The 27,883-nt window shown below is 41.9% G+C and overlaps 1 protein-coding gene across 1 annotated transcript in view; it reads right to left on the bottom strand.

Annotated features, from left to right (window-relative positions):
* Positions 1-27,883, bottom strand: part of LOC109935488 (sodium-coupled monocarboxylate transporter 1-like) — a 78,311-nt gene that overhangs the window by 20,734 nt on the left and 29,694 nt on the right. The window contains exons 4-8 of the mRNA XM_048611078.1: positions 26,731-27,011; positions 23,556-23,696; positions 20,741-20,870; positions 17,551-17,639; positions 13,844-13,965 (exon numbers count right to left, since the gene is read on the bottom strand). Of these exons, the coding sequence (XP_048467035.1) occupies positions 13,844-13,965; positions 17,551-17,639; positions 20,741-20,870; positions 23,556-23,696; positions 26,731-27,011 (763 nt within the window). The remainder of the gene's footprint in view (positions 1-13,843; positions 13,966-17,550; positions 17,640-20,740; positions 20,871-23,555; positions 23,697-26,730; positions 27,012-27,883) is intronic.

Raw genomic sequence — 27,883 nt, 5'->3', positions numbered from 1 at the left:
TTGAACTATTGTGTTCTTATTACCGAATTAACACTAATTTAATCATAGAACATAGAACATAGAACAGTACAGCACAGTACAGGCCTTTCGGCCCACGATGTTGTGCCGAACTTTTACCCTAATCCTAAGGTCTTTCTAACCTCCACCCCTACCTTATATTATCATCCATATGCCTATCTAGTACAACATTGGTATAACATGTTATACTGTATTGCAGGCCAATAATGCAAAACTTAATAGTTTAGAGTAATATTGGAGAAATGGTCAGTATTACATGTTAATAATAGTGCGAGGGGTGGGACTACAGAGTAATAGTGTTGCAAGGGCAGTACTACAAGAGTAATAATGGTGCAAGGGACATTATCTCAGTTTGGACATGTGATTTATTACGATGTCAAGCCCTTAGAGAAGGTGCAGAAGAGATTTATTCAAATGATAAAAGAGATGACAATCTTCAGTTACGTGGAGACACTAGAAAAGATGGTAGCAGAGAGGATTGAGAGGAAATTTGTTAGTGGTGTTCAAAACTATAACTAGTTTTGATAAGGAGAAATTGATCCCTGTGACAGACAATGCAGGTTTGAGATAATAGTTAAAAGAACCAGAAGTTTTTTTTTCTCACAGCAAGTTACTGTGATGAAATAAATGCACTGCCTGAAAGTGTAATGGAAACATTAGACAGTAACTTTCGTGACTGAATTGGATAAAGTGCTTTCAAATATTTACAGGGTGGTGAGAAAATGTAGAGGAAGTGGGACCAGTTGGATATACTTACAAAGAGCTTGAGTTATTATGGCTTACCATAAAGGCTTTCTTCTGTTGTGTTGTATTAATCTTTTTTTTAATTTGACCTATTTTTCCTAATCAACAGGTTATTACACACTTCTGGAGTAGGTAGGACTTGATCCTGAGCCCCTTGGTCTGCAGGTAAGGACACTACTGCTGTGCCACAAGCGAGCTCCCAACAATACAAAACATTTCACAAATTCATGTGTCATCCTTTGTGTGCTATTGTAATCTCTGTGTCCTTCTAGTTTTAGTATATGTGCTGCTGAAGCATGCTGTTTATATAAGTTGGCAGTTCCTAACCTAATCCCTTTGAGCTAGAAATGTTTATATACAGCTAACAAATAACCGTGTTGATTTCCTTTTCACCTTCTCAGCTGTTAAAAGTGTGGCAGAGATGATTTTTGCTGCCACTAACTTATTTGCATTTCCAGCTACAGGGATATTGAAATAGTTTGTTGCAGTTTGGGTACTATCACCATTTGGCAGGAAAGTAGCTTCAGTGTATTGCACAACTAATGAAATGACAGAATTTTCAAAGATTTTAAATGAGCTTTCAAAGTGCATCACTATGCGTGTATGCAGGATGGAAAGCAACTGCTTGACAAGCAGCTTCAGTAGTGGAATTTTTCTTTAGGTCTGCCAGAAAAATCCTGAAGAACACAAAACATAAAGAAATGCCAGGTGATACTAGATGCTAGGGGCACTAAATCATTCCTTGCACACAGTGTTGGCCCTTATCCATCAAATGATGCATTTGCCTCATTACAGTTGGTCTCCAATACACAAGAAATGTTGATGGGTAGAAACCTGCCTATTCCTGTTTTGTCAAATTTCTGCCACCAACTACCCAGATAACAATGTTTCCACAGCATAAATGAAGACATCCATGATGTTCAGATTTCAAACTCTAAAACTTCTTCAGAGTGAAACTACACACGCTAAGATGAAATTAACACAGACTAAATGTTAAGTGTTCACTTTTGACTACTTTCTTTCAAGTGTGTGCCGACAGTAAAATAAGATGTAATATTACAATCATGAATGGATTCATATTCTGTTATTTATTCGTTGCTGATTTCCACATCAACATGTTTATCAGGAAAGAAAAGTGAAGGTGAAAACTTCCCAGACATTAGTAACAAAGTATCAAACAGATACTAAGCCCACTTTATCAGTGATCATCCCTCTATCATATTTTCAGAAGTGGAGATGTTTGTTGAGTGCACAATATTCAGTACCATTCATGACTCGCAGAACAGTGAAACAGTCCATGTCCAAAAGCAGGAAGAACTAGATGATATCCAGGTTTGGTAAGTGGGAGACAGGGCACCTTTAATTGCCTTTACTTAGTCTTCCAACGGTATAACTTGGTCTTGTCGATTCTGTAGCCCAAGTAGGTCCCCTGGGTGCCTGGAACACACATTTTTCCCTTCTAATGCATACACTTGCTTGGGAGAAACATTTAAGCACTATTTCCAAGTTCTCCAAGTGCTCTTTATTGGTCTTCCTGGTTAATTAGCATGTCATCCAGATAAATGGTGACCTGAGGTCGACCTTGTAAAATGTTCTCCGTTGTCCACTGAAAAATGGCACAGGTTAATGATACCACAAATGGTAGTCTTGTGGATATGTACAAACCCTTATGGGTATTAATTGTGGCGTATTTCTAGGACACCTCATCCAGTCACAATTGCAGGTAGGTGTGGCTCATGAGCAGCTTCTTAAAGGAGAGCCCCCTGCCAGTTTTGCATACAAGTCATAGGATTCTGCTGTAGGATCCCTCTGCTCAGGACATCCCCTGCATGAAGCACTGCGATTGCCTACACTCAAGTGGTGTTCCCCAAACTCGGTCGGACAGGTGAGGGTGTCCACTTCCATTGGGATAAGGTTGCAGACTTGCTCACTGAGCCGGTGTGTTTGATTGCAGACATTTCATCACCCTGCTAGGTAACATTGTCAGTGCGCCTCCGGTGAAGCATTGGCGTTCTGTTCCGTTTGTTATTTATATGCCTCGGTTTGCTGGGGTGGTTGGTATTACTTCCAGTTTTGTTTTTCAGTGGTTTGTATATCGGGTCCAGTTCAATGTGTTTGTTGACGGAGTTCCGGTTGGAGTGCCAGGCCTCCAGGAATTCCCTGGCATGTCTCTGTTTGGCTCATGCTATTATGGATGTGTTGTCCCAGTCGAATTTGTGTCCTTCTTTGTTCATGTACATCGAGACCAGTGAGAATTGGTCGTGGCTCTTGGTGGCTAGTTGGCATTCTTGTATCCTTATTGTCAGTTTTCTTGCAGTTTGGCCTACGTAATGTTTCTCACAAGCCTTGCATGGTATTTTGTACATGACATTAGTTTTATTGGTTGTGGGTATGAGATCCTTTACATTCGTCAGTAGCCGTTGCAGGGAGGTTGCTGTTTTGTGGGCTACCCTGATACCTAGGGGTCTGAGTAGTCTTGTGATCATGTCTGATATGTCCCTGATGTACGGTAGGATGACTAGTGTGTCTGGCTGTGTTGTGTCTTTTTGTTGTGGTCTGTTGCGGAGGTAACAGTGGATTGTTCTTTTTGGGTATCCATTCCTTTTCAAAACTCTGTATAAGTGCTCCTGTTCTGTTTTGCACAATTTTTGGGCCACCCTTTATTGGGATTCCCTGCGGCTCACCTGCTCTACTTGCCACATTTTCTAATGACAAAGCCAGTTGTAGTGCCTGTTTGACATCTAGTTGGGTTTCTGCTATTTGGCTCTTCTGTATGGTTACACCATTAATCCCACATAACAAACACTCTCCTAGTATCTCATTCAGGGTTAACCCAAAACCATGTCCCGATACGGATTCCCCTGATTCTTGAACAGCCGAATAAAATTGATAGCATCTCAAAATTAGATGAGACTTGGGATCATAATATTGCTTAACTAAATCCATCAACTCTTGAAATGTTTTCGTATCTGATGCCTCAGGGAAAGCTCCCAATAGCTGAAACTGCTGTGAGTCCGCAAGCAGTCAGAATAAATACTCATTGCCTTTCATCTGCTCCAATGTCCTTTGCCCAGAAAAAATAATGCATTCTTTCCACATACTGGACTCAATCTTCGATGGCAGGATCAAATACATGTGATTGGGGGAAGCGTATTGAGACGGATAGGAAACTGGTTGGCAGAGAGGAAACAAAGAGTTGTAATTAATGGGTCCATTTCAAATTGGCATGCAGTAACTAGTGGAGTGCCACAGGGATTAGTGTTGGGACCCTATCTATTCAGAGAACGTATTAATGATTTGGATGAGTGAACAAAATGTAACATCTCCAAGTTTGCAAGTTGGGTGGGAGGGTGAAATGTGATGAGGATGCAGAGGTTCTTCAGCATGATCTGGACAGTTTGGGTGAGTGGGCGAATAAATGGCAGATGCAGTATAATTTGGATAAAAGTGAGGTTATTCAGGTTGGTTGGCTTGCCAAGCTGGTTTGTTGTTTTGCAGACGTTTCGTTACCCTGCTGGGTAACATCCTCAGTGCAGCCTCCGATGAAGCGTCGGTGTGTTTTCCCGCCTGCTTTTTAAACTCTGGGGTCCGTTGAGATCGGTTGCCTCACTTCCGGTTTTCCTTCGTAATAGAATGTATATGGGGTCGAGTTCAATGTGTTTATTAATAGCATGCTTCGTGGAGTGCCATGTTTCCAGGAATTCTCGTGCTTGTCTCTGCCTAGCCTGTCCCAGGATCTTGGTGTTGTCCCAGTTGAAGTCGTGGTTCTCCTTGTCCATGTGGATTGAGATGAGTGAGTATTGGTCGTGTCTTTTTGTAGCCAGTTGGTGTTCATGTACCCTTTTGTTAGTTTCCTTCCTGTTTGTCCGATGTAGTGTTTCTCGCAGTCTCTGCAGGGGATTTTGTAGATGACATTGGTCCTGTCCATGGCGGGGAGTGGGCCTTTAGTTCGGGTGAGCAGTTGTCATAGGGTTGATGTGGGCTTGTGTGCCACTCTGATGCCCAGCAGTCGTAGGATTCTAGTGGTTAGTTCCGATGTGTTCCTGACGTAGGGTAGTGTGATGAGTGTGTCGGGGCGTGTAGTGTCTTCCTGATGCTGTTCTTGTAGGCATCTTCTGACCCAGTTCTTTGGATATCCATTATCCTTGAACACTTGGAAGAGGTATTCTTCTTCCTCTTGGCATAGTTCTGTGTTGCTGCAGTGTGTTGTTGCCCTTTTAAATAGTGTTTGGACGCAGGTTCGTTTGTGCGTGCTGAAGTTCAGTACCTGGTCTGTGTGTGGGGCTTTTCTGTGTACGCAATTTGTCTTGCGCTCTACCATGACATCCAGGAATGGGAGCTGTTTGTTCTTCTCCTCCTCTCTGGTGAATCTTATTCCGGTGAGGGTGTTGTTTATAATTTTGTGTGTCTCTTCTAATTTGGTCCGTTTAATGACGACAAAGGTGTCGTCTATGTAGCTATCCACAGTTTAGGTTGGATTTGCGGAAGGGTGGTCCTTTCCAGTCTTTGCATCACTGCTTCTGCTATGAGTCCAGAGATAGGCGATCCCATGGGTGTCCCATTGATTTACTCGTATGTTTGGCCGTTGAAGGTGAAGTGGGTGGTCAGTCATAGGTCCAATAGTTTGAGCACGTTGTCCTTGGAGATGGTTTCACTGGGGTCGTGTTCTTGTTCAAGTAGTGTTGTCATTGTTTCCCTTGCTAGTGGTATGTCTATTGATGTGAATAGGGCAGTGACAACAAACGATATCATGGTCTCTTCATCCTCTATCTTTATGTATTTGATGGAGTTGAGGAATTCTTGGGCTGAGAACTACAAAGAACACTCAGGCACCTAGTCAACAAGTCACCCCACTCAATCCACTCAGCCCAAGAGGAAGAAGAATATCTCTTCCAGGTTTTCAGGGATAATGGATATCCAAAAAACTGGGTCAGAAGGTGCCTACAAGAACAGCATCAGAAAGATTCTACATGCCCCGACACACTCATCACACTACCCTACATCAGGAACACGTCAGAACTCACCACAAGACTTCTATGATCGCTGGGCATCAGAGTGGCACACAAACCCACATCAACCCTACGACAACTGCTCACCCGAACTAAAGACCCACTCCCCGCCATGGACAGGACCAATGTCATCTACAAAATCCCCTGCAGAGACTGCGAGAAACACTACATCGGACAAACAGGAAGGAAACTAACAACAAGAGTACATGAACACCAACTGGCTACAAAAAGACACGACCAATACTCACTCATCTCAATCCACATGGACAAGGAGAACCACGACTTCAACTGGGACAACACCAAGATCCTGGGACAGGCTAGGCAGAGACAAGCACGAGAATTCCTGGAAACATGGCACTCCACAAAGCATGCTATTAATAAACACATTGAACTTGACCCCATATACATTCCATTACGAAGGAAAACCGGAAGTGAGGCAATCCATCTCAATGGACCCCAGAGTTTAAAACCAGGCGGGAAAACACACTGACGCTTCATCGGAGGCTGCACTGAGGATGTTACCCAACATGGTAACGAAACGTATGCGAAACAAGAAACCAGCTCGGCGAGGCAACCAACCTCAACACCCACAACCCGAGCTACAGATCTACTCCAAAACCTTGGTGAGGTTATTCACTTTGGAAGGAAAAAAAAAAGGCAGATTACTACCTGAATGGCTGTAAATTGGGAGAGGGGAGTGTGCAGTGGCACCTGGGTGTCCTTGTGCACCAGTCGCTGAAGGTAAGCATGCAGGTGCAGCAGGTTTTTGGTAAAGAAGGCAAATGGTATGTTGGCCTTCATTGCGAGAAGTTTCGAGTACAGGAGCCAGGGATGTATTGTTGCAGTTGTACAGGGCTTTGATGAGACCACACCTAGAATATTGTGTGCAGTTTTGATCTCCTTTTCTGAGGAAGGATGCTTTTGCTCTCAAGGGAGTGCAGTGAAAGTTTACCAGGCTGATTCCGGGGATGGCAAGTCTGACGTATGAGGAGAGATTGACTAGGTTAGGGTTATTTTCACTGGAGTTCAGACGAAAGAGGGGGGATCTCATACAGATTTGTAAAATTCTAACAGGACTGGACAGGGTAGATGCAGGGAGGATGTTCCTGATAGTGGGTGTGTCCAGAACCAGGGGTCACAGTACGAGGATTCCGGGTAGACCATTTAGGATGGAGATGAGGAGACATTTCTTCACCCAGAGAGTCGTGAGCCTGTGGAATTTATTACCACAGGAAGTGGTTGATGCCAAAACATTGAATGTACTCAAGACGTGACTAGACACAGCACTTGGGGGGAATGGGATCAAAGGTTATGGGGAGAAAGCAGGATCAGGCTATTGAGTTGGACAATCAGCCATGATCATGAAGAATGGCGGAGCAGGATGGAAGGGCCGAATGGCCTCCTCCAGCTCCTATGTTTTATGTTGCTTATCCCAACTCAGAGATGACTGTTGAGAACTAACTTTCTTCAGGAGCATACTGTCTTCTCTTGTCATCACTGACATCACTCCATGGAGGCAGTTATCTCATCACCAAGTCACCCTTTATTTACAAGTGCACTGTCCATGGACACTGACTGGCTTGCTCACAGCCAGTTCTAGAGTAAGGAGACTGTCTGAGACTTCTGTTTAAATCTGTCAGCCAGGGGTCCCTGATTGGTCCAGGTTAACAGCTTTCGCCAGGAATCTCACACTCGCTGAGAATCACCCGGCTCTCATTCAAATCACCACAGAGCCCGAGCAAAACTGGAATCAGTGGGTATCAGGTGGCAAACTCTCCGCTAGTTGGAGTCATACTTGGCACATAGCAAGGTGTCTGTGGTCGTTGGAGGTCAATATTTTAAACTGCAGAGCTTTTCTGCAGGAGTTCCTCAGGGTAGTGTCCTCGGCCAAAGCATCTTTAGCTGCTTCAACAATGACCTTTCCTTCATCATAAGGCCAGAAGTGGGGATGTTCGCTGATGATTGCACAATGTTCAGCACCATTTGCAAATCTTCAGATACTGAAGCAGTCCATGTCCAAGACTTGGACAATATCCAGGTTTGGGCTGACAAGTGGCAATTAACATTCATGCCACACAAATGCCAGGCAATGACCATCTTCATTAGATTATCTAACCACTGCCTCATGGCATTCAATACTTTTACCAACACTGAATCCCTCACTAAACATCGTGGGGGGTTATCATTTCCCATAAAATCAATAGGAGAAGAGGGTGATTATGTCTTAATCTGTTTTTTTTGTAAATCTATGATAGTGAGTAAGATGAGGGCATTTTTTGTTTGGTTATACTATAATCTGTCTCTTGATTGGCTTCTAATATTAAGCATTGGTATAAGGTTGTGATGGTAGGGGATTTTAACTTTCCAAACATAGACTGGGACTGTCATAGTATTAAGGGCTTGGATGGGGAGGAATTCATTAAGTATGTACAAGAAAACTTTCATATTCCCAAGTGAATCCCTGGAGGAGTATAAGGACAGCAGAAGTACACTTAGGAGGGGAATCAGGAGGACAAAAAGGGGACATGAGATAGCTTTGACAAATAAAGTTAAGGAGAATCCAAACAGATTCTATAATTACATTGAGGGCAAAAGAGTAACTGGGGAGAGAATAGGGCCCCTTAAAGATCAACATGGCTATCTATGTGTGGAACCATAGGACCTGGGTGAGATATTAAATGAATATTTTGTGTAAGCATTTACTGAAGACGAACGTGTAAGCTAGGGAACCTGGGGAAATAAATAGTGATGTCTTGAAAAGCATTCATATTACTGAAGAGGAGGTGCTGGAGGTCTTAAGATGCATAAAGGTAGATAAATGCCCAGGACATGATCAGGTGTTTACCTGAACTTTGTGGGAAGCTAGGAAAGAGATTGTTGGGCCCCCTTGCTAAGATATTTGTGTTATTGACAGCCACAGTTGAGGTGCTGGAAGACTGGATGTTGGTTAACGTGGTGCCATTATTTAAGAAAGGTGGGAAGAAAAAGTCAGGGAACTATAGACCAGTGAGCCTTATGTCAGCAGTGGGTAAGGAGATTCTGAGGGACAGGATTTACATGCATTTGGAAAGGTAAGGACGGATTAGGGATAGTTAACATGGCTTTGTGTATAGGAATTGATGTCTTACTAACTTGGTTGAGTTTTTTTGAAGAGGTGACAAGGAATATTGATGAAGGCAGAGCAGTAGACATTGGCTATATGGATTTCAGTAAGGCATTTGACAAGGTCCCACATCATAGACCGGTTAGTAAAGTTAGATCACCAGGGATCCAGGAGGAGCTAGTCAATTAGATACAAAATTGACTTGAAGGTAGGAGACAGAGGATGGTGATAAAGGGTTTCCTTTCACACTGCAGGCCTGTGACCTGTGAAGCACCATAATGGTTGGCTGGGCCCACTGCTTTTTGTCATTTATATAAATTATTTGGATGTGAACATAGGAGGCATGATTTGTAAGTTTACAGATGACACAAAAATAGGTGATGTGGTGGGCAGCGAAGAAGATTATCTCAGAGCGTAACAGGACCTTGATCAAAAAGGCCAAAGGGCCAAGGAGTGGCAGATGGAGTTTAATTTAGATAAATGTGCGGTGCTGCATTTTGATCAGGCAAAACAGGGCAGGACTTACATAGTTAACCGTAGGGCCCTGAACAGTGTTGCCAAAGAGACCTAGGAGTACAGCTTCATAGCTCCAGGAAAATGGAGTTGCAGGTAGACAGGGTGGTGAAGAAGGTGTTTGGCAAGCTTGCCTTCATTGGCCGTAACACTGAGTATACCAAGGGTAGGGAAGTCCTGAACTAGAGGGCATAGGTTTAAGGCGAGAGGGGAAAGATTTAACAAGGACCTGGGGGGTAACTTTTTCGTGTATGGAATGAGCTGACAGAGGAAGTCGTGGATGTGGGTACAATAACATTTAAAAGGTGTCAGGATGGGTATATGAATAGGAAAGGTTTAGAGGGATATGCCAAATGCTGGCAATTAAGACTAGATCAGATTGGGATGTCTGATGCGCATGGACAAGTTGGACCAAAGGGTCCATTTCTGTGCAGTATGACTATGCCTCTATTTGAATACAGTGACTACAAGAGCAGGTCAGAGGCTAGGAATACTGCAGCAAGTAACTCACCTCCCTAAAGCCTGTCCACCATCTACAAGTCACAAGTCAGGAGCGTGATGGAATACTCCCCACTTGCCTGGATTGATTCAATTCCAACAACATTCAAGAAGCTTGACACTATCTAAAACAAAGCAGAAACGACATTACACCAGGTTATAGCCCAACAGGTTTATTTGAAAACACAAGTTTTCAGAGCCTCAATCCTTCTTCAGGTGTTAGTGAGAGAGGTAGTATCAGACACAGAGTTTAATAAGTAGAAGATCAAAGGGTCACACCATTGATGAGGATGTACTAAACAAACCTAAGATGCTGTTAAATCTTTAATCAGTTAGAACGTTTTAATTGATTAATATGTAAAACCCCAAATCCCTTTCAAGTCACAGTCCTGAGAGAACTAAAGGTTTTATCAGCGTAAATAAGAGGTGACATTTTAGGTCAGACAATGCATATTAGGTGTGAGGCCTTGTTTAGGATCTGTTTATGTTTTAATTTGGAGTCAGACTGGTTTTATTTCTAAAGTAGGGATTTATAAAACGCCAAATTGACTGACTGTTTATAAATTGTGTGCTTTTTGAACAAAATAAAAGGTATCTGCAAGTGTAAATTCGTCCCATGGGGTGTGTGTGTTCGCGTGTGCATGTGTGTGGTGCACGAGTGTGGAGCATGCATGTGTGTGTGCTTGTGTGGTGCATGCATGTGCATGCTTGTGTGGTGCACGCACGTGTGTGCTGCGTTCATCTGTAGTGCGACATGAATCCAAGATCCCGGTTGAGGCTGTCCTCATGGGGACTGAAGTTGGCTATCAGCCTCTGCTCGGCAACTCTGCGTTGTTGTGTATTCCAAAGTCTGACTTGGAGGATGTTATCCTTGACCGCTGAAGTGTTCCCTCGCTGGGAGGGAAAATCCCTGTCTGGTGATTGTTGCATTGTGTCCATTCATCCATTGTCATAGCGTCTGCATGGTTTCTCCAATGTACCATACTTCAGGGCATCCTTGCCTGCAGCAAATGAGATAGACGATGTTAGCCAAGTTACATGCGTATCTGCTGTGTACATGGTGGGTGGTGTTCCCACATGTGATGGTAATGTCCATTTCGATGATCTGACATGTCTTGCAGAGGTTGCCATGACAGGGTTGTGTGGCATTGTGGTCGATGTTGTCCTGAAGGCTGTGTAGTTCGCTGTGAACCGTGGTCTATTTAAGGTTTGGTGGTTGTTTGAAGGTGAGAAGTGGAGGTGTGGGGAAGATCTTGGCGAGATGCTCATTATCATCGATAATGCATTGAATGCTGCGAAGAACATGGCGTGGTTTCTCTGCTCCCGGGGAGTACTGGACGACGAAGGGTACCCTATTGGACCTATCCTGTGTCTGTCTTCTGAGGAGGTCATTACTGTTTTTCGCTGTGGCACATTGGTGATCGATGAGTTGAGCATTGTATCCTGTTCCTATGAGGGGGTCCTTCAACATTTTCAAGTGTCCATCTTGTTCCTCCACATCTGAACAAATTCTGTGTGTGTGTAGGGCTTGTCCATAGGGGATGGCTGTTTTAATAGGTTTTAGGTGGAGGCTAGAGAAGTGCCGCATCATGAGGTTATCTGTGGGCTTGTGGTGGAGTGAGGTACTGAGGTGTACATCCCTGATGGAGATGCGTGTGTCCAAGAATGAGGCTGATTCTAAAGAATGGTGCATGCTAAGTCTGATGGTGGGATGAAACTTGTTGATATCACTATGTAGTCGTTTCAATGATCCCTCGCCATGAGTCCAAAGGTAGAAAATGTCGTCAATGTATCTGGTGTATAGCATTGGTCGGAGGCTCTGTGCATCAAAGAAGTCTTGCTTGAACTTGTGCATGAAAATGTTGGCATATTAGGGTGCAAATTTGTTCCCCATGGCTGTTCAGTGTGTCTGGAGGAAGAGCTGGTTGTTGAAGGTGAAGATGATATGGTCGAGGATGAAGCGGATGAGTTATAGGATGGTGTGTGGAAATTGGCAGTTGTTGGTATTGAGTACTGAGGCTGTTGCAGTGATATCGTCATCATGGGAGGTGCTGGCGTAAGAGTGCCGAAATGTCCATTGTGATGAGGAATGTTCCTGGTTCGACTGGTCTGTGGGTGCTGAGTTTCTGTACGAAATCTGTAGGGTTGTGACAGAAGCTGTGGGTTCCCTGTGCAATGGGTTTTAAGATGCCCTTGACATAGTCCAACACCAGTGCCTCCACAAAATAAAACAAAGCAGCCTGCCTGATTGACACCACATCAACTCACATCCACTCCCTCCACCACCGACATTCGGTAGCAACAGTGTATATTATCTACAATTGCACTGCAGAAGTTCACTAAAGATCCTTAAACAGCTCCTTCCAAACCCACGTCCATTTCCATTTGGAAGGACAAGGGCAGCAGATACATGGGAACACCACCCTCTACAAGTTCCCCTCCAATTTGTGAATGTGGTTTTAATCAAGCATTCTTTGTTCTGGATGATGTCAAGCTTCTTGAGTGTTTTTGAAGCACTCTATTCCTCACTTGTGTCTCATCTTGCTAACAATGTTGGAGATATTTATTGCAGGTATTAACTTTGTGGAACCATACCCATCTTACCTGTTCTAACTCTCGCACCAGCCATGAACTTCCAAGCATAGAGAAAAGCTATCTGAAGCTTATTTAAACCAATTCAACAGGAGACTGACCCACCTTTCCACTATCTTCCTGAGCACGAATGAAAGAATTTTACTTTCACTGGCTGGAAATTGCTGGACTTCGATAATTTTCACTATTATTCTGGAATCGAAAGAAGCAGCTTTGTGTAGAGCGGGAAGGCTAAGGGCCATTTGAGGACGCTTCATTTGCAATTCAAAGGCCTTCTGCAAGAATTTGTGCTTTTCCCTAAATCACTGCAACTTCTACATCACGCAGAATGCAATGAAATTGCAACAGCAGCAGCATTCTAATAAAAGACACAAAACTAAATCTACAAAGGTTCACTCAGTACTCCTGTAATACAAAGACTGCATCCAGCTCAGAGTGCAACTTCAGAGCCATTGTGCAGAAACAAAAACCTTTGGCAGTTGAAGTGCTTTTAAGTTCTTGAAATTGATAAAAGCAAATATTTAACTCTTAATGCAAAACAACAAGTTGATCATGGAAGGCCAACTGTAAATCTGCCACAAATCATCATGGTCTCACTATTGTTCTGTTGTGACTTTGGAAGATTATTAGTCCAAAACAATGAAGCGGAAAACCTGATTTATGTTAAATTTTACTATCTCTGGAAGTTGCTGAGTTGTCTTGTGGTTGAATTTTCATCTGCACTGTAGAAAAAGGGCTGCAACCCAGTGACAGAGGCAGTGAACTCTCTAATGTTCTTGCTTGAAGGATTCACGGGGTGTACACCAAAGGGTGTAGTGGTGATTGATTCAGCAAGTGAGGAAATGGACACTGTTTGCCACAAGAGGCTGTGTTGTTAAGTATATTCAAGGCTGAGATGGACAGATGTTTACTCAGTAAGTGAGTCCAGGGTTATGGGGATAGGCAGGAAAGTAGGGATGAAGATTATCAGATCAGTCATATTCTCATTGAATGGGTTGAATGGCCGTTTTTTCTGCTCCTACATCTTATGGTCATCTGTGATTCCAAACGTAGAGAATCCTGGATCAATACCTGTGCATGGGGGCAATCGGAACCCATCTGGTAGGCAAGGAGGTTAGAAAACCAGGGGAGTGCAAAAGATATGCTGCAAGTGATGCTGTATGTATATCAGCTGCTCCTCTATTGGAGGCAATGCTGGACATGTACAACCCTGCTACTGTCAGAGGGAACCAACAAGAATATTTCATGTTGCGGATTTTACTTTGTTTCTAAACTTCACTATTATAGAACATTGTATCTCCCCAAATGGACATTGTGTGAGCTGCCTGAAAGAAAACAAACATAGAAAAAAAAGTTGAAAGACAACCTAGGAGTTTTGAGATCAGAGTCTTCTTCCGACTCGAAAGTCGTCCCCAGGGTTTCCAGGTTGGTTTAATTAAATCTTCAATACAGACAGCAGCCAAAGCACTGATGCCAGAAGAAATTGTGCTGTGGGAAAGAAAAAAAATTAAACAGAAGTTCTACTTCCCCGATTTTGCATTTCACGTGAAATGTAAACAGTTTAGTTAACCCCTTTGCTAGCATCCATTTACTGTCTTCAGTAAAATTCATGATTTCAATAGAACTGCTTCAGCTGGCATGTGACATTTCACAAAATCAACAAAACAGGGAGTTTGAAAACTTATGGGGAACTCATTTTCAACGTGCAACATATACACGTACTGCCTTTTCTATGGAGATAATTATCAGACATTTGCATGTTCTGAGGTGGAGAGACAAGACACATAATTAATATTTACTTCAGTTTGGTGGCTGATTTATAATTTTCTCCTGGTTTGCAGGCCCATCTGAGGTAGGAACCAAATACTTTGTAATGTTGATTAGGGAACGAGAGGTGTATTTTGTATCAGTCTTGACAATAGACAGTACAAATAAACATATCAGAAATTGTAGGGAATTGAAGTCTTTGGAATATTAATGTGACAGTCAGCTGACCATGTTCCTGGGCCTGATAGCCTACACTCTAAAGAGATGCATAAGGAGATAGCGGACACACTGGTTTTGATTTTCCAGAATCTAGAATATTCCTTGTAGATTGAAAAGTACAAAGGCAACTGTGCTGGAGAGAAAAGAGGAAGAAATTGGAAGCTGGTGTGTTAATCTGGTGCCAGTAGCCAGAAAAATGCCAGCACCAATATTAAAGAAATAGTAACAAGCTATTTGGAAAATTTCAATATGATTAGGCAAAGTCAACATGTTTTATGCAAGGGAAATTGTGCTTGACAAAACCTTTAGAGTTTTTTGATGATTTAATTTGAGGATGTAATCAACAGGGTAAATAATGGGAAACTAGTAGATACTTACACTTTCAGAAGGCTGTAGTGGTTGTAACAAGGTTAGCCAGGTGAATACAAGTTCCCTGACTGGACCAGATCAACAGCCCCAATCAGGGAGCCCTGGCTGGCAGATATAAACAGGAGATTCAGAGGTTCTGTCACTTTCAGAGCTGGCTCTGAGGAAGCTGGACCAGTGTCAAGTACTATTCACATGTCAATAAAGGGTGACTTGGCAGTAGAATACCAGCCTCTGTGCAGTTATTTTCAAGGTTTTTGATGAGGAAGTCACTGTGGAATTTGTTGCTGAAGACTAAGGCTCATGAGACAGGGGTAACGGCATGGTATGGCAAGTGGATTATAAGAGTAAGGAATTCTTGCTGAAGCTACATAGGGCTTTGGTGAGGCCACTCATGATACTGTGTACAGCTGGTGTACTTTGTCCATGGATAAAATTGCCTTAGGAGGTTTCCAACAAAGGTTCATTCGATTCGTTTCTGAAATTAGATGTTTGTCCTACTCAGACGGTGGAGTGAAAAAAATGAGCCTATAATTCTTGAGCTTAGTAAAATAAGATGCAATATCTTGCAAACATAAAATTCCTAGAAGATAAGGATCAGTCATTTAGGAAATTAAGAGAAATTTCTTCATTCAGACGGCGGTGAATCTTAAGCATTCTGTGGATGCTCCATTGATGACTTTATTCAAGACAGATTGATAGGCTTCAATACTTTATCCTGTTCTTTATGCAAATATGGTTCCCAGCACATTGAGGTACTGATCTGGAGTATCTCTGGCCTGTGGTGTCTGCACAGAGAAGTTTCTTAAGGAAAGGCTCTTCAATTCTTTGAAGAGGTGACCAAACACATGGATGAAGGTGGAGCAGTGGATGTGGTATACATGGATTTAAGTAAGGCTTTTGATAAGGTTCCCCATGGTAGGCTCATGCAGAAAGTAAGGAGGCATGGGATAGGGGCAAATGTGGCAGATTGGATTCAGAATTGGCTGACCCATAGAAGATGAAGGGTGGTAGTGGATGGAAAATATTCAACATGGTGCTCAGTTACGAGTGGTGTACCACAAGGATTTGTTCTGGGTCCTCTTCTATTTGCGATTTTTGTAAATGATTTAGATGTAGGAGTGGAAGGGTGGATTAGTAAGTTTGTGAACGATATAAAGGTGGGTCGAGTTGTGGACGGTGCGGAGGGCTGTTCTAGGTTACTAAGGGACATTGATAGGATGCAGAGCTGAGCTGAGAAGTGGCAGATGGAGTTTAACCCTGAAAAGTGTGAGGTGATTCATTTTGGAAGGACAAATTTGAAAGCAGAATACAGGGTTAACGGAAAGATTCTTGGCAGTAATGGAGGAGCAGAGGGATCTCGGGGTTAATGTTCACAGTTCCCTGAAAGCTGCCACCCAGGTGGATAGAGTTGTTAAGAAGGCGTATGGTGTGTTAGCTTTCATTAATAGAGGGATTGAGTTCAAGAGCCGTGAAGTTATGTTCCAGCTGTACAAAAGCCTGGTTCGGCCACATCTGGAGTATTGTGTCCAGTTCTGGTTGCCTCATTACAGGAAACATGTGGAAGCGTTGGAAAAGGTGCAGAGGAGATTTATCAGGATGTTGCCTGGAATGGAGGGAAGGTCTTACGAGGAAAGGTTGAGAGAGCTAGGGCTTTTCTCTTTAGAATGATGAAGGATGAGAGCTGACTTGATAGAGGTGTACAAAATGATCAGAGTATAGATGGAGTGACAGCCAGAGACTCTTTCCTAGGGCGGAGGTAGCTATTATGAGGGAGCATAGTTTTAAAGTGAGTGGAGTTAGATATAGGGGAGATGTCAGAGGTAGGTTCTTTAATCAGAGAGTGGTAGGGGCGTGGAATGCATTGGCGGAGAGGGTAGTGGAGTCGGCCTCATTAGGGGCATTTAAGTGGCTATTAGATAGGCATATGGATGATAGTATAGGTAGGGGTGGAGGTTAGATAGACCTTAGGTTTAGGGTAAAAGTTCGGCACAACATCGTGAGCCGAAGGGCCTGTACTGTGCTGTACAGTTCTATGTTCTGTGTTCTAATTCCTTTATGTACTGTAACTCTCCTCTATTTACAGCTGTATGTGATAGTTTATCAAACAGGGTAGTGTCTAAGAGCTCCATCTTCACATGCTCATTTGTAAATTTGTATGTTCTCTGTTACAGAGGTCAGAATCATGTATTATCATGATGTATATGATTCTCATTATATTACATTTGGCACTAAGACAATCAAAGGATCTAGGAATAGAGTATCATTCAGCATGTTTAAAGTAATGATTGTCAGATTTTTAATACTAATCTTGTAAATAGGTTTGAGGATATGCTGTGGGGATAAAGATATTAAAGTGGATGATCAACCATGATTGTATTGAATGTGATGGAGCAGGCTTCACAGGTTGAATAGCCCACTCCAACTCCTGGAGTGAGAAAGAAAGAATTAGCTGTGATCATATGAATGGCAGAGCAAGCTTGATAGGTCATATGGCACACTCATCAAATGATCAAAACTTGAGGAATGCCTCCAGAGTTGGCAACTCAATGGCACAAAATAATGATAGATTTCTCAAAGACCATTAGAAGTTGGCAGCAACAGTCGGTTTGTACTTTTTTAGTCCCAATTCAAACATTGTGAAACTTTATTCAGTATCAACAGCTGTCGAACATTCCAACTAATGTTAACCTATTGCTATAGTTGTGTGCAATTACGTACCTCAGTGTGCCACTGTATGCACTGGCAACAAATAGGCCAGGAAATCCAGGCATCTGATCGAATAACTCCATAACTAATAATGGGGTCAGCTTCCAAAAAAATTAGAAATAAATACTTGTTAAAACGATTCGTAATATTTATGTTAAAATGAGCCCATGTATCAGCATTAGCTCAGTGGTAGCAACCGTCCCTCTGAATGTGAGGATTCTGGGTCCAATTTCTCTTCCAGAGGCTGGAAGACATAATAGGCTGACATTTCAGTGCAGGGCCAAGTGTGTTAGGTGCCAGCTTTTGGATGAGGCATGAAACTGAATCCCCGTCTTGCGCACACAAATGAACTTAAAAGATCACATAAAACTATTTGAAGAGTGCAAAGTAGTCCCAGTTGCTAGGTCAAGCATCGCCAACATTGTAATAGATTGGGCATGAAATTCTTATCTATAGTACCACTGGAGACAGTGCTGTTAGATAAACTGGAGTCTGTCTGACTGGGGCGTGTTGCATCTCTAGTCACTTCTGGTCTGTGCTCCATATTGGGAAGATCTCTCACGTGCGTGATCTGTGCATCTACTGGAATTGATGCTGCCATGAAGCCACTTAGTCCTACTTGGCAGCTTTGATGCATGAACTGATAACTTGAACTCACTTGTAAATCACCAAAGAATGAGTTCTGCTGTAAGAGGACCCTGACAATAACAATATTTAAAGGACCAAGCACCTAATCTGAAGATCAGATAATTCAGAATATTATCTGCTATTTCTAGGCCACTGTACACGATCTGGAGTGCTTTTGGAGACATTGTGGAGAGTTCCTGGATTGGCCAGAGATGTTGTCGCATTCTCAGAGGGTGACAGAGGGTTTAGTGTCAAAAACAGAAGTTGCTGGAAAAGCTCAGCAGGTCTGGCAGCACCTGTGAAGAGAAAATCAGTTAAAGTTTCGGGTCCAGTGACCCTTCCTCACACCCTTCCGCTGAGGAAGCATCACCGGACCCAAAACGTTAACTCTGATTTTCTCTTCACAGATGCTGCCAGACCTGCTGAGCTTTTCCAGCAATTTCTGTTTTTGTCCCTGATTTACAGCATCCGCAGCTCTTTTGGTTTTTATTTAGAGGGTTTAGTGTCCTGTCCACACAAAGATTGCAAAGGATAAGGGTCCCTATAGTCACAGTGTGTCTGGATCAGCAGCACAACTGGGAAATGGAGCAAAAGCTGCAGAAAGATTCAGCTGTTTTGATGTCCTGTGTAAACTGGATATAAACTCCTCTCTGCTTCTTGGTAGTGACAGGATGCTGTCTGGCAACTGAGCCAATGCTCTGGAACTTACCAGGAGGTGAAGTAGAGAATTAAGTTAAAATAAAGATGCACTGTCCAAATGGCAAATTGATGCCTGAAGCTCTGAGACACTGCATGTAATTTAGAGGGTAGGAGAGAGTGGTGTCTGCACACTTAAAACCTGGCATAATGTATTGGAGCTTAGGCTAAGCGACAGTATTCTGCAGGTGCCAGTCTGTGGGAGGCCAAAATCACAGACTGGATTTTCCTGCAGAGAGCTCTATTTCAGGCTACAGAAGAAGGAAGGGTGACAGGTTAAATTGTTGTAATTTATCAAGGGTTTACACATCATTGTTTGTTAACTGTCCTTTTTCCAAAACGACACATAACTTATTGGTTAACATTTTCCATATATTGTCTTGTGCTTGAGTGTTAACGCGTCCTTTCACTTGCATTGTGATCAATGTCATTACAACATATGGCCGTATGTACAAGAGTTACTATAGTGTTTTATCCAAAAAGGGTTTGGAGGGTGTTAGCTGATTGCGTTCGGTTTCATTTAATCACCTCCATCACTATAGATGTGGAACCAACCATGGGGGTGCAATGCCAAGAGAGTAATAACTCAACTTCCATCACAAGTAGATTTCAAAGAGACCAATTGAAGTTCAGACTATTACCATGCAAATCCAGAGTGCTGTCATTATAGCACTAAGTAGTCTTTAAAGGAGAACTAGGATTGGCACTACCAAATGAGGGGGCCAACCTCAATTGGTTGATAGGAAATCAAGCCAGAGATGGCCTGTGTATCCGAGTAAGTGTCTGATTTGACAGTTTTTTGGAATACTCTCCTGAAAATGGGTAGCCATGATGTGGAGGTGCTGGTGCTGGACTGGAGTGTAGGATGGGCTGAAGGGCTAAACCTGTTATGATACTCAACAGCTGCGTGATCTTGAATGAGTCCTGTGAACATTCCTGTATGTGTCAAAGCCAGCACAAACAACGTGTTTTTCTGTACTTGTTTTTTCTGCGCCTCGCTGTTTGTAACACTGTATAAGAGAGAGAGTTTTGTTCCAACTCGCTGGACTTCACCTCAGACGAGGATTTTGAACAGTACCAGAAACAACCTCAGCCTCCAATCGAGGGGTCCCCAACGGGCAGAAGGGCGTAAGGCTTACTGATTCTTCCCCTCTTTTTCATTCTTTTTATTTACTTAATAAAAGATGAAAAATGAAAGGAACATTTATTACTCCTCAATAAATGTTGGTATTTAAGCAAATTGCTGTTGTTGAGCCTTCTCTTCACTATATTTAGCCGAATCTGAAAAGAATCATTTAGATGCACTCTGTGATCTAAGACAACTGGGGTGGACAAAGTCAGAAATCACACAACACCAGGTTATAGTCCAACAGGTTTATTTGAAATCACAAGCCTCTGGTGTGTGGCTCCTCTACCAGATTTCATTCTGAAAGTTTGTGATTTCAGATAAACAAGTTGGACTATAACCTGGTGTTGTGTGACTTCAGACTTGGAAAATTGTTGACATGATGCTCTTGCTGGCAATCCAACCAGAAAGGGAGTCCCCATCACCGACATTAAATCCTGTTTCTCTCCTTTTACAAGGTGCCATATTATCTATTCGGCATATTTAGCCAAAAACACTTCGCGTTTATTTAGTGTTCCAGTATTCATTGCAGTGACCATGTAATCATTTTGCTTTTGCACCCAAAGCTGGTGAACACTGTCAGGACACAGAGAAATGTGATGGTCAGGACCATGAAAGATCCCTGGGAGTTCCTTTTTATGGGGATCTTAACGTAATTCACAGACAAATATATATTTGTTTTCCTTATGCAAGAATCAAATTAAAATGCATGTTATAACAAATAAATTTCATTTCAAAAATTATTTCACTTACCTCATCAGTGGTGCTAACTCTGTTCGCCTTTATTGGATCACAATTTTCGTAAACAGCATACATAACTAAACCACAGAGGCAGGATAATGTGAACAAAATACAAGTACCAATCACGTTCAGGACGACAGCTCTATTAAAACCAAAGTTAAGTGTCAGTTATACATAAAGTAAGATTCCTTACAACCCATAATACTTAAAAGAAAGGAAGAACCTGCATTTCTGTGTCCTTAAGATGTCTTGAAGTGCTTAAATGCTAACAATTACTTTTTGAAATGTAGGAAAACATAACAATGTGAAAAAAAACCAAAGCGAGGAAGCTACACGTTCAACGTTTTTGTCTGAAGGACGTGTATTGGCCAGGACATGTTAAAACATCCTGCTTTTCTTCATATGGCACCATTGGATCTCTGACAATAATCTCCTGTCAATATATTCTGTATCATCAGTAAAATTATACAAGGAGAGGTCAACAGTGTTATCAAGCAGCAATCACACAGCAATAATTTGTTCATTGATCCTCACTGTGGGTTCTATTCTAAACCATTCCAGACTCAATCACAGTTTTCCAATCTTCTGGTACTTTTCCAGAATCTGAGAATTCTTGGAAGTTTACCACCAGTGCATCCACTATCTCTGTAGCTACTTCCTTTAAAAGCCTAGGATGTGACCTATCAGATCCAGCGCACTTATCAGCCATTAGTTTCCCTTATTCATTTTTCTCCAGTACTAGTTGTGTTTATTTCTTCACCCTCCTTATCCTCTTGATTTAGTATTTTTGGAATGCTATTAGTGTCTGCTTCTGTGAAGATTGATTTAAAATATTTATTCAACTCATCTGCCATTTCCTAGCTCACTATTGTTATTTCCCCAGCTCTGTTCTCTTTTACACATTTTTTAAAAAAGCTCTTTTTGTTGGCTTTTTTATATGTTACTTGTTAGTTTGCCCTCAGTTTATTTTCTCCCTCATTTTTTTGAATATCTTTTGCTGACTTTTAAAAAGTTTCCCCACCTACTGATTTACCACAATCCTTTGTCACATTGTGAGTTTTTCTTTCAATTTGATACTATCCTTAACTTCCCTGGTTAACTTTAGTTAATGTATGGAAATCTTCTTCCTCTTTGGAATATCTTTGCTATGAGTCAAGAACTTTTTGTTTTAAAAACATGTCTGCCTTTGTTAATCAACCTTTTTTTAAAAAAAATGCTGAACTCCTTCCCCAGTCCACTCCAGCCAACGCTGCCTTCATTTCTTTAAAATTACTCTTATTTAAATCTAGTACAGTCCTTTCCAATCCAATTTTCTCACTCTCAAACCGAATGCTAAATTCTACCTTGTTATGGTCCTAAAGTATCTTTTATTGTAAGATAAGTTGTTAAAACCTGTCTCATTACACATTATCAAATCCAAAATAGCCTGATCCCTAGTTGGATCCACAGCATATTGCGTTCTGCAAACATCTCAAATATATTTTGAATTCTTCCTGGCTACCACTGCCAATTTGATCTCTTAAATCAACATAAAGATGAAAGTCAACCAGGAATAATGTACTCCTGTTTTTTATGCCGTCATTATCTCCTGATATATTCATTGTCTTACAGCACAGCTACTGTTAGGGGGTTTATAGACCATGCTTATTAATATGGTCTTCTCTTTGCTATTCCTCACATCCACCCATATGAATTCTATTTCTTCTGATCCAAGATTATTTCTTGCTAATTCACTAAGAATATCATACTAACAAATCCACCCCCATCACCCTTCCCTTCATGCCTATCCTTTTAAAACTTTACATAACCCTGAATATTTAGTTCCCAGCTTCAATCTCCTTGTAACAATGTCTCTGTAATGGCTATGAGACAATATCCATTAATCATTATTTATGCCACTAATTCATTTACACAGTGCCAAATACTACATGCATTCAAGTAAAGAGCCATTAGTTTAGCCTTTTTAGTTTTTGATCCCTTTTTGTCTCTACTTTCTGCTTTCTGCTTGTACACTGTCCTCCTTCTCTGTCTCCCCCTGGGTATCATTGTTAAAGTAGTTGCTGTGCAGTGCTTCCCAATCCTTTTCTTTGCAAGCCTATGTTTTCTCCCTCTAATTAGCTTAAAGCCTTTTCTACAGATCCAGTTATTCGATTTGCCAGGACACTTAATCCAGTATGGATCAAATAAAGCCTGCTTGATGGGATCCACTCCCTTCTATCCCTATATGGATGCCAGTGCCCTAAGAAATGAAACCCATCCTCCAATGTTAATCTGTAAGCCACAGATTTAAATTTCATTATTTATCGTATGCCAATTTGCCTGCAGCTCATTATAATCCTCAGATATTAACCTTAGGAGGTTCTACATTTTAGTTTAGCGACTAACTCTTCAAAATCCTTCAGCAGACCCTGGCACCCAGTCAGTATTCTCAAAGGCCCAATAACTGGGGCCATTTGAATCTTATTGGAACCAGTTAATGTATTGACTTGGGTTAACTGGGTTATGGGTATAACTGTATCAGTTCCAATCAATTGCCACGTACCATCTCCTCAAGGACCATGAGGGATCTGAATAAATGCTGGCCTTAACAGCAACAACCATATTTCATGAAAGGACAAAAATTCTCAGCAGCAACCAATTAGCAGCTGAAGTACACTGACTAATTCAGTTTAGATTTGAAAGTTTTGTGCCTCATCGGTTCGCAGTACTCTTAGGAATAAGGCCTGTTCAATTGCTTTCAAATTTGTTGGTCTTAACAATGAATAGACTGACAGGAAATCATCAAAATGATTTTGCAATTTTGGTATAAAGAACCAGGCTAACTTACTTTCTTGCCTCTTTCTCACTCTTGCAGGACAAGTATCTTTGTATTTGTACTTGGTTACAGCCATATATCGATGTCCATCCAAATAAAGCTCCAAAACTCACGGTCCAAAATGTGTATCTTTTCCTTGGATCAGGATCAAAGCTGAATAAAAAAATAATTCCCAGTTACCTCACCAAAAATAACTTATTTTTATCTTCTACAAATATTTGTTTCAAACTCAAAGAAAAGTATTGATGTCTGCCAGGTGAGTGAAGACGATTCCTACACTTGCTTCTGATCTACTATACATTTAATCTATTTAAAAAAAAACATCAGATGTGGGAGTTGCTGGCCTGGCTAGGATTTATTACCTATCGTTAGTTGCTGTGGCAAAGCTGGTTTTAAAATAAGTTACTAGAAACATGTTTCAGCCTGAAATGTTGACTTTCCTATTCCTCAGATGCCACCTGATCGGCTATGCTTTTCCAGCTCCACATTTATTGACTCTAGTGTGTGAACGATACAGGGGCAGAAAGCCTCCAGATTCCATAAAGACAGAGTCTTTCTCTCCCTGCAGAGAATTAACAAAGAATTGGAAGACAGTTGGCTATTCTCACTCACCAGTTGCCTTTAAGCTTCTGTCTCTAACCAGTGACTGAGACACTGAAGTGTGCTAACTGACCTGTGTCTGCAGAAAAGAATTGAAAGAACATGAAAAGGAGAAGAGAAGGATTTTGAAAATGCAAAAGGACATCTAATTGTATCTTGTGGTCAGATGCTATTGAATTGTGTTCCCTTTTTTTCTCTTTATACCCATAACACCTCTGTTGATTTTCTACATATCTGTCTGCATTTATATGTGGAGTTTAGAAAGGGATAGAGTTTATATTAGAGAGCTTTAAGGTGATCATCTATATTTCTTATGGTTATAAACTGATATCTTTGTAATAAATACTAGTTTCATGTTAAATGCAGACCCTTGGTTGATGTTTTCTGTTACTTGAGTTCATCAGACAGGAAAATTGAGAACTTTTGAGTAACTTGTTTAAATCATTAACTTTTCTGACAAGCCCAAGAGTAGTGGGGCTTGAGTGTCAGTGCACTTGCACGACAGAAATGTGGAGGATTTTTAGGTAACACTTGCTACAAGTACTGGATAGGTTTGTCCCACTGAAGCAAGGAAGGGATTGTAAAGGTGAAGGAACCTTGGATGACAAGACATGTGGAACATCTAGTCAAGAGGAAGAAGGAAGCTTACTTAAGGTTGAGGAAGCAAGGATTGGACAGGGCTCTAGAGGTCTCCAAGGTAGCCAGGAAGGAACTGAAGAATAGACTTAGGAGAGCTAGAAGAGGGTATGAAAAAGACTTGGCGGGTAGGATTAAGGAAAACTGCAAGGCATTCTATATTTATGTGAGGAACAAGAGGATGGCCAGAGTCGGGGTAGGGCCAATCAGGGATAGTGGAGGGAACTTGTGCACAGAGTCAGAGGAGGTAGGGGAGGTCCTTAATGAATACTTTGCTTCAGTATTCATCAGTGATAGGGATCTTGACGTTTGTGAGGACAGCATGAAACAGGCAGATATGCTCGAACAGGTTGATTTTAGGAAGGAGGATGTGCTAAAATTTTTGAAAAACATGAGGATAGATAAGTCCCCTGGGCCAGACAGGATATACCTAAGGTTCCTACGGGAAGTGAAGGAAGAAACTGCTGCCCCTTTGGTGATGATCTTTGCATCCTCACTGTCCACTGGAGTAGTTCCAGATGATTGAAGGGTGGCAAATGTTTTTCCCTTGTTCAAGAAAGGGAATAGGGATAATCCTGGAAATTATAGACCAGTCAGTCTTACTTCTACAGTGGGCAAATTATTGGAGAGGATTCTGAGAGAAAGTATTTATGATTATTTGGAAAAGCACAGTTTGATTTGAAATAGTCAGCATGGCTTTGTGAGAGGCAGGTGATGCTTGATGAGGGGAGAGCAGTGGATGTGGTGTTTGTGGATTTTAGCAAGGCATTTGATAAGGATCCCCATGGTAGGCTCATTCAGAAAGTAAGGAGGCATGGGATTCAGGGAAATTTGGCTGTCTGCATACAAAGCTGGCTGTCCAATAGAAGACAGAGGGTATTAGTAGATGGAAAGCCTTCAGCCTGGAGCTTGGTGACCAGTGGTGATCCGCAGGGATCTGTTCTGGGACCCCTGCTCTTTGTGATCTTTATAAATGACTTGGATGAGGAAGGGCGAAGGGTGGGTTAGTGAATTTGCTGATGACACGAAGGTTGGTGGAGTTGTGGATGGTGTGAAGGGCTGTTGTAGGTTGCGACGGGACATTGACTGGACGCGGAGCTGGGCAAAGAAGTGTCAGGGGATTCAACCCAGAAAAGTGTGAAGTGATTCATTTTGGAAGGTTGAATTTGAATGCAGAATACAGGGTTAATAGCAGGAATCTCGGCAGTGTGGAGGAACAGAGGGATCTTGGGGTTCACGTCCATAGATCCCTCAAAGTTGCGACCCAAGTTGACAGGGTTGTAAAGAAAGCGTATGGTGTGTTGGCTTTCATTGGCAGGGGAAGTGAGTTTACGAGCCTTGACGTTATGCTGCAGCTCTATATAACTCTGGTTAGACCACACTTGGTCGCCTCATTATAGGAAGGATGTGGAAGCTTCAGAGAGCGTGCAGAGGAGATTTACCAGGATGCTGCCTGGACTGGAGGGCAGGTCTTATGAGGAAAGTTTGAGGGAGCTAGGGCCTTTTTCATTAGAGGGAAGAAGGATGAGAGGTGACTTGAAGGAGGTGTACAAGATGATGAGAGGCATAGATAGAGCGGATAGCCAGAGTCTTTTTCCCAGGGTGGAAATGACAATTACGAGGAGGCATAATTTTAAAGTTATTGGAGGAAGGTACAGGGGAGATGTCAGAGGTAGGTTCTTTACACAGAGCGTGGTGGGTGTATGGAATGCATTGCTGGCGGTGGTAGTGGTGTCAGATACATTGGGGACATTTAAACGATTCTTGGATAGGCACATGGAAAATAGTAAAATGTAGGGTATGCAGAGTAGTTTGATCTTACAGTAAGATGATAGGTTGGCACAACATCTTGGGCCGAAGGGCCTGTACTGTGTTGTACTGTTCTATGTTCTATGCTCACTTTCCAAGTGGGTCATGAGATTTCAGTAACACTCAAGACAAAGATACTCACTCAAAAAGGCTAGTCCGGCCATTGTTCTTTGCAATGTTCCAAATCTTTCCAAAGCTTCCAACATGGATTGATCCCTGAATCAGCACAGCCAGAAGACCAATCATCATGATGCACAGCTGGAATACATCTGTCCAGACAACAGCCTTAATACCACCCTGTGAAGACATGACAAATAGCAATAGATTTAACTCAGTGGCCAAGTGAGAGATGCTAACACTGCAAGTGGCTGCATTATGGTCCCGACAGATTATCAATCCAGTTAAATTTTGAATGCTCTGTAACTGACTCCCAAATTTATAGGAATAGAATTAGTTATTTGGCTTCCCAAATATTTCCTTCTCCTAGGCTTCTGTAGTAGCAGACATTTCTATCTAGTCAATACCTTTCTAAATTTTAAAAAACACAATTAAATCAACCCTTAGGATACTCTATTTTAGGCAATTGAAGCCTAACGTCTCTGATTTTTCACCAGAATCTAACCTTTAGAACTCAGTTTACATTCTGTTGAATCTCTGCTACATTATCAGGTACAGGCTGGTTATGGAAACATATGGTTTTCTGTCCATAACCTCTTAGACCTGGGGTGGGACAAATGATCTAGGAGTTCAAATCCCACAAAAGGTAGCTGGGGAAATTAAATTCAGTTATTCCAATAAAATCTTTAATTAAAAAGCTGGTATTATTGATGGAGACCATGAAAGTACTGATTGTCATTTAAAAACAAATGGTTTTGGTGTCCTTTAACCCTTTCATGGTTTGGCTTACATATTATTCCAACAATACAGTTGATTCTTAACTACAGATATTTTTATATCAACTGTCTCCGTCTTAAAGGACCTCTGCCAGCCTGGTCTTGCAGCAGTAGGTGAAGAAGGGTCTCGAACTGAAACGTCAGCTTTCCTGCTCCTCTGATGCTGCTTGGCCTGCTGTGTTCATCCAGCTCTACACCATCTCTACAGCCAACTTGTTCCAGTATAGCTCCAACACTGGTATCTACCTGAATGTTTTCCCAGATACAGGCTATTCAAAACTGTCAAGGGAAATGACTCAGGGTGACACACCAGCAGGCAATCTGCCATGACCTGCCTTTGGAGCAGAAAACTCATGGAATGGAATAGAATTCCCTGTCCACAAAAAGGCAGACAAAATCCTG

The sequence above is a fragment of the Rhincodon typus genome, chromosome 23, assembly GCF_021869965.1.
Source record: "Rhincodon typus isolate 14 chromosome 23, sRhiTyp1.1, whole genome shotgun sequence".
NCBI lineage: Eukaryota > Metazoa > Chordata > Chondrichthyes > Orectolobiformes > Rhincodontidae > Rhincodon > Rhincodon typus.
The sequence above is the reverse complement of the archived record's forward strand: the minus strand, read 5'-3'. Positions and strand labels throughout refer to the sequence as shown.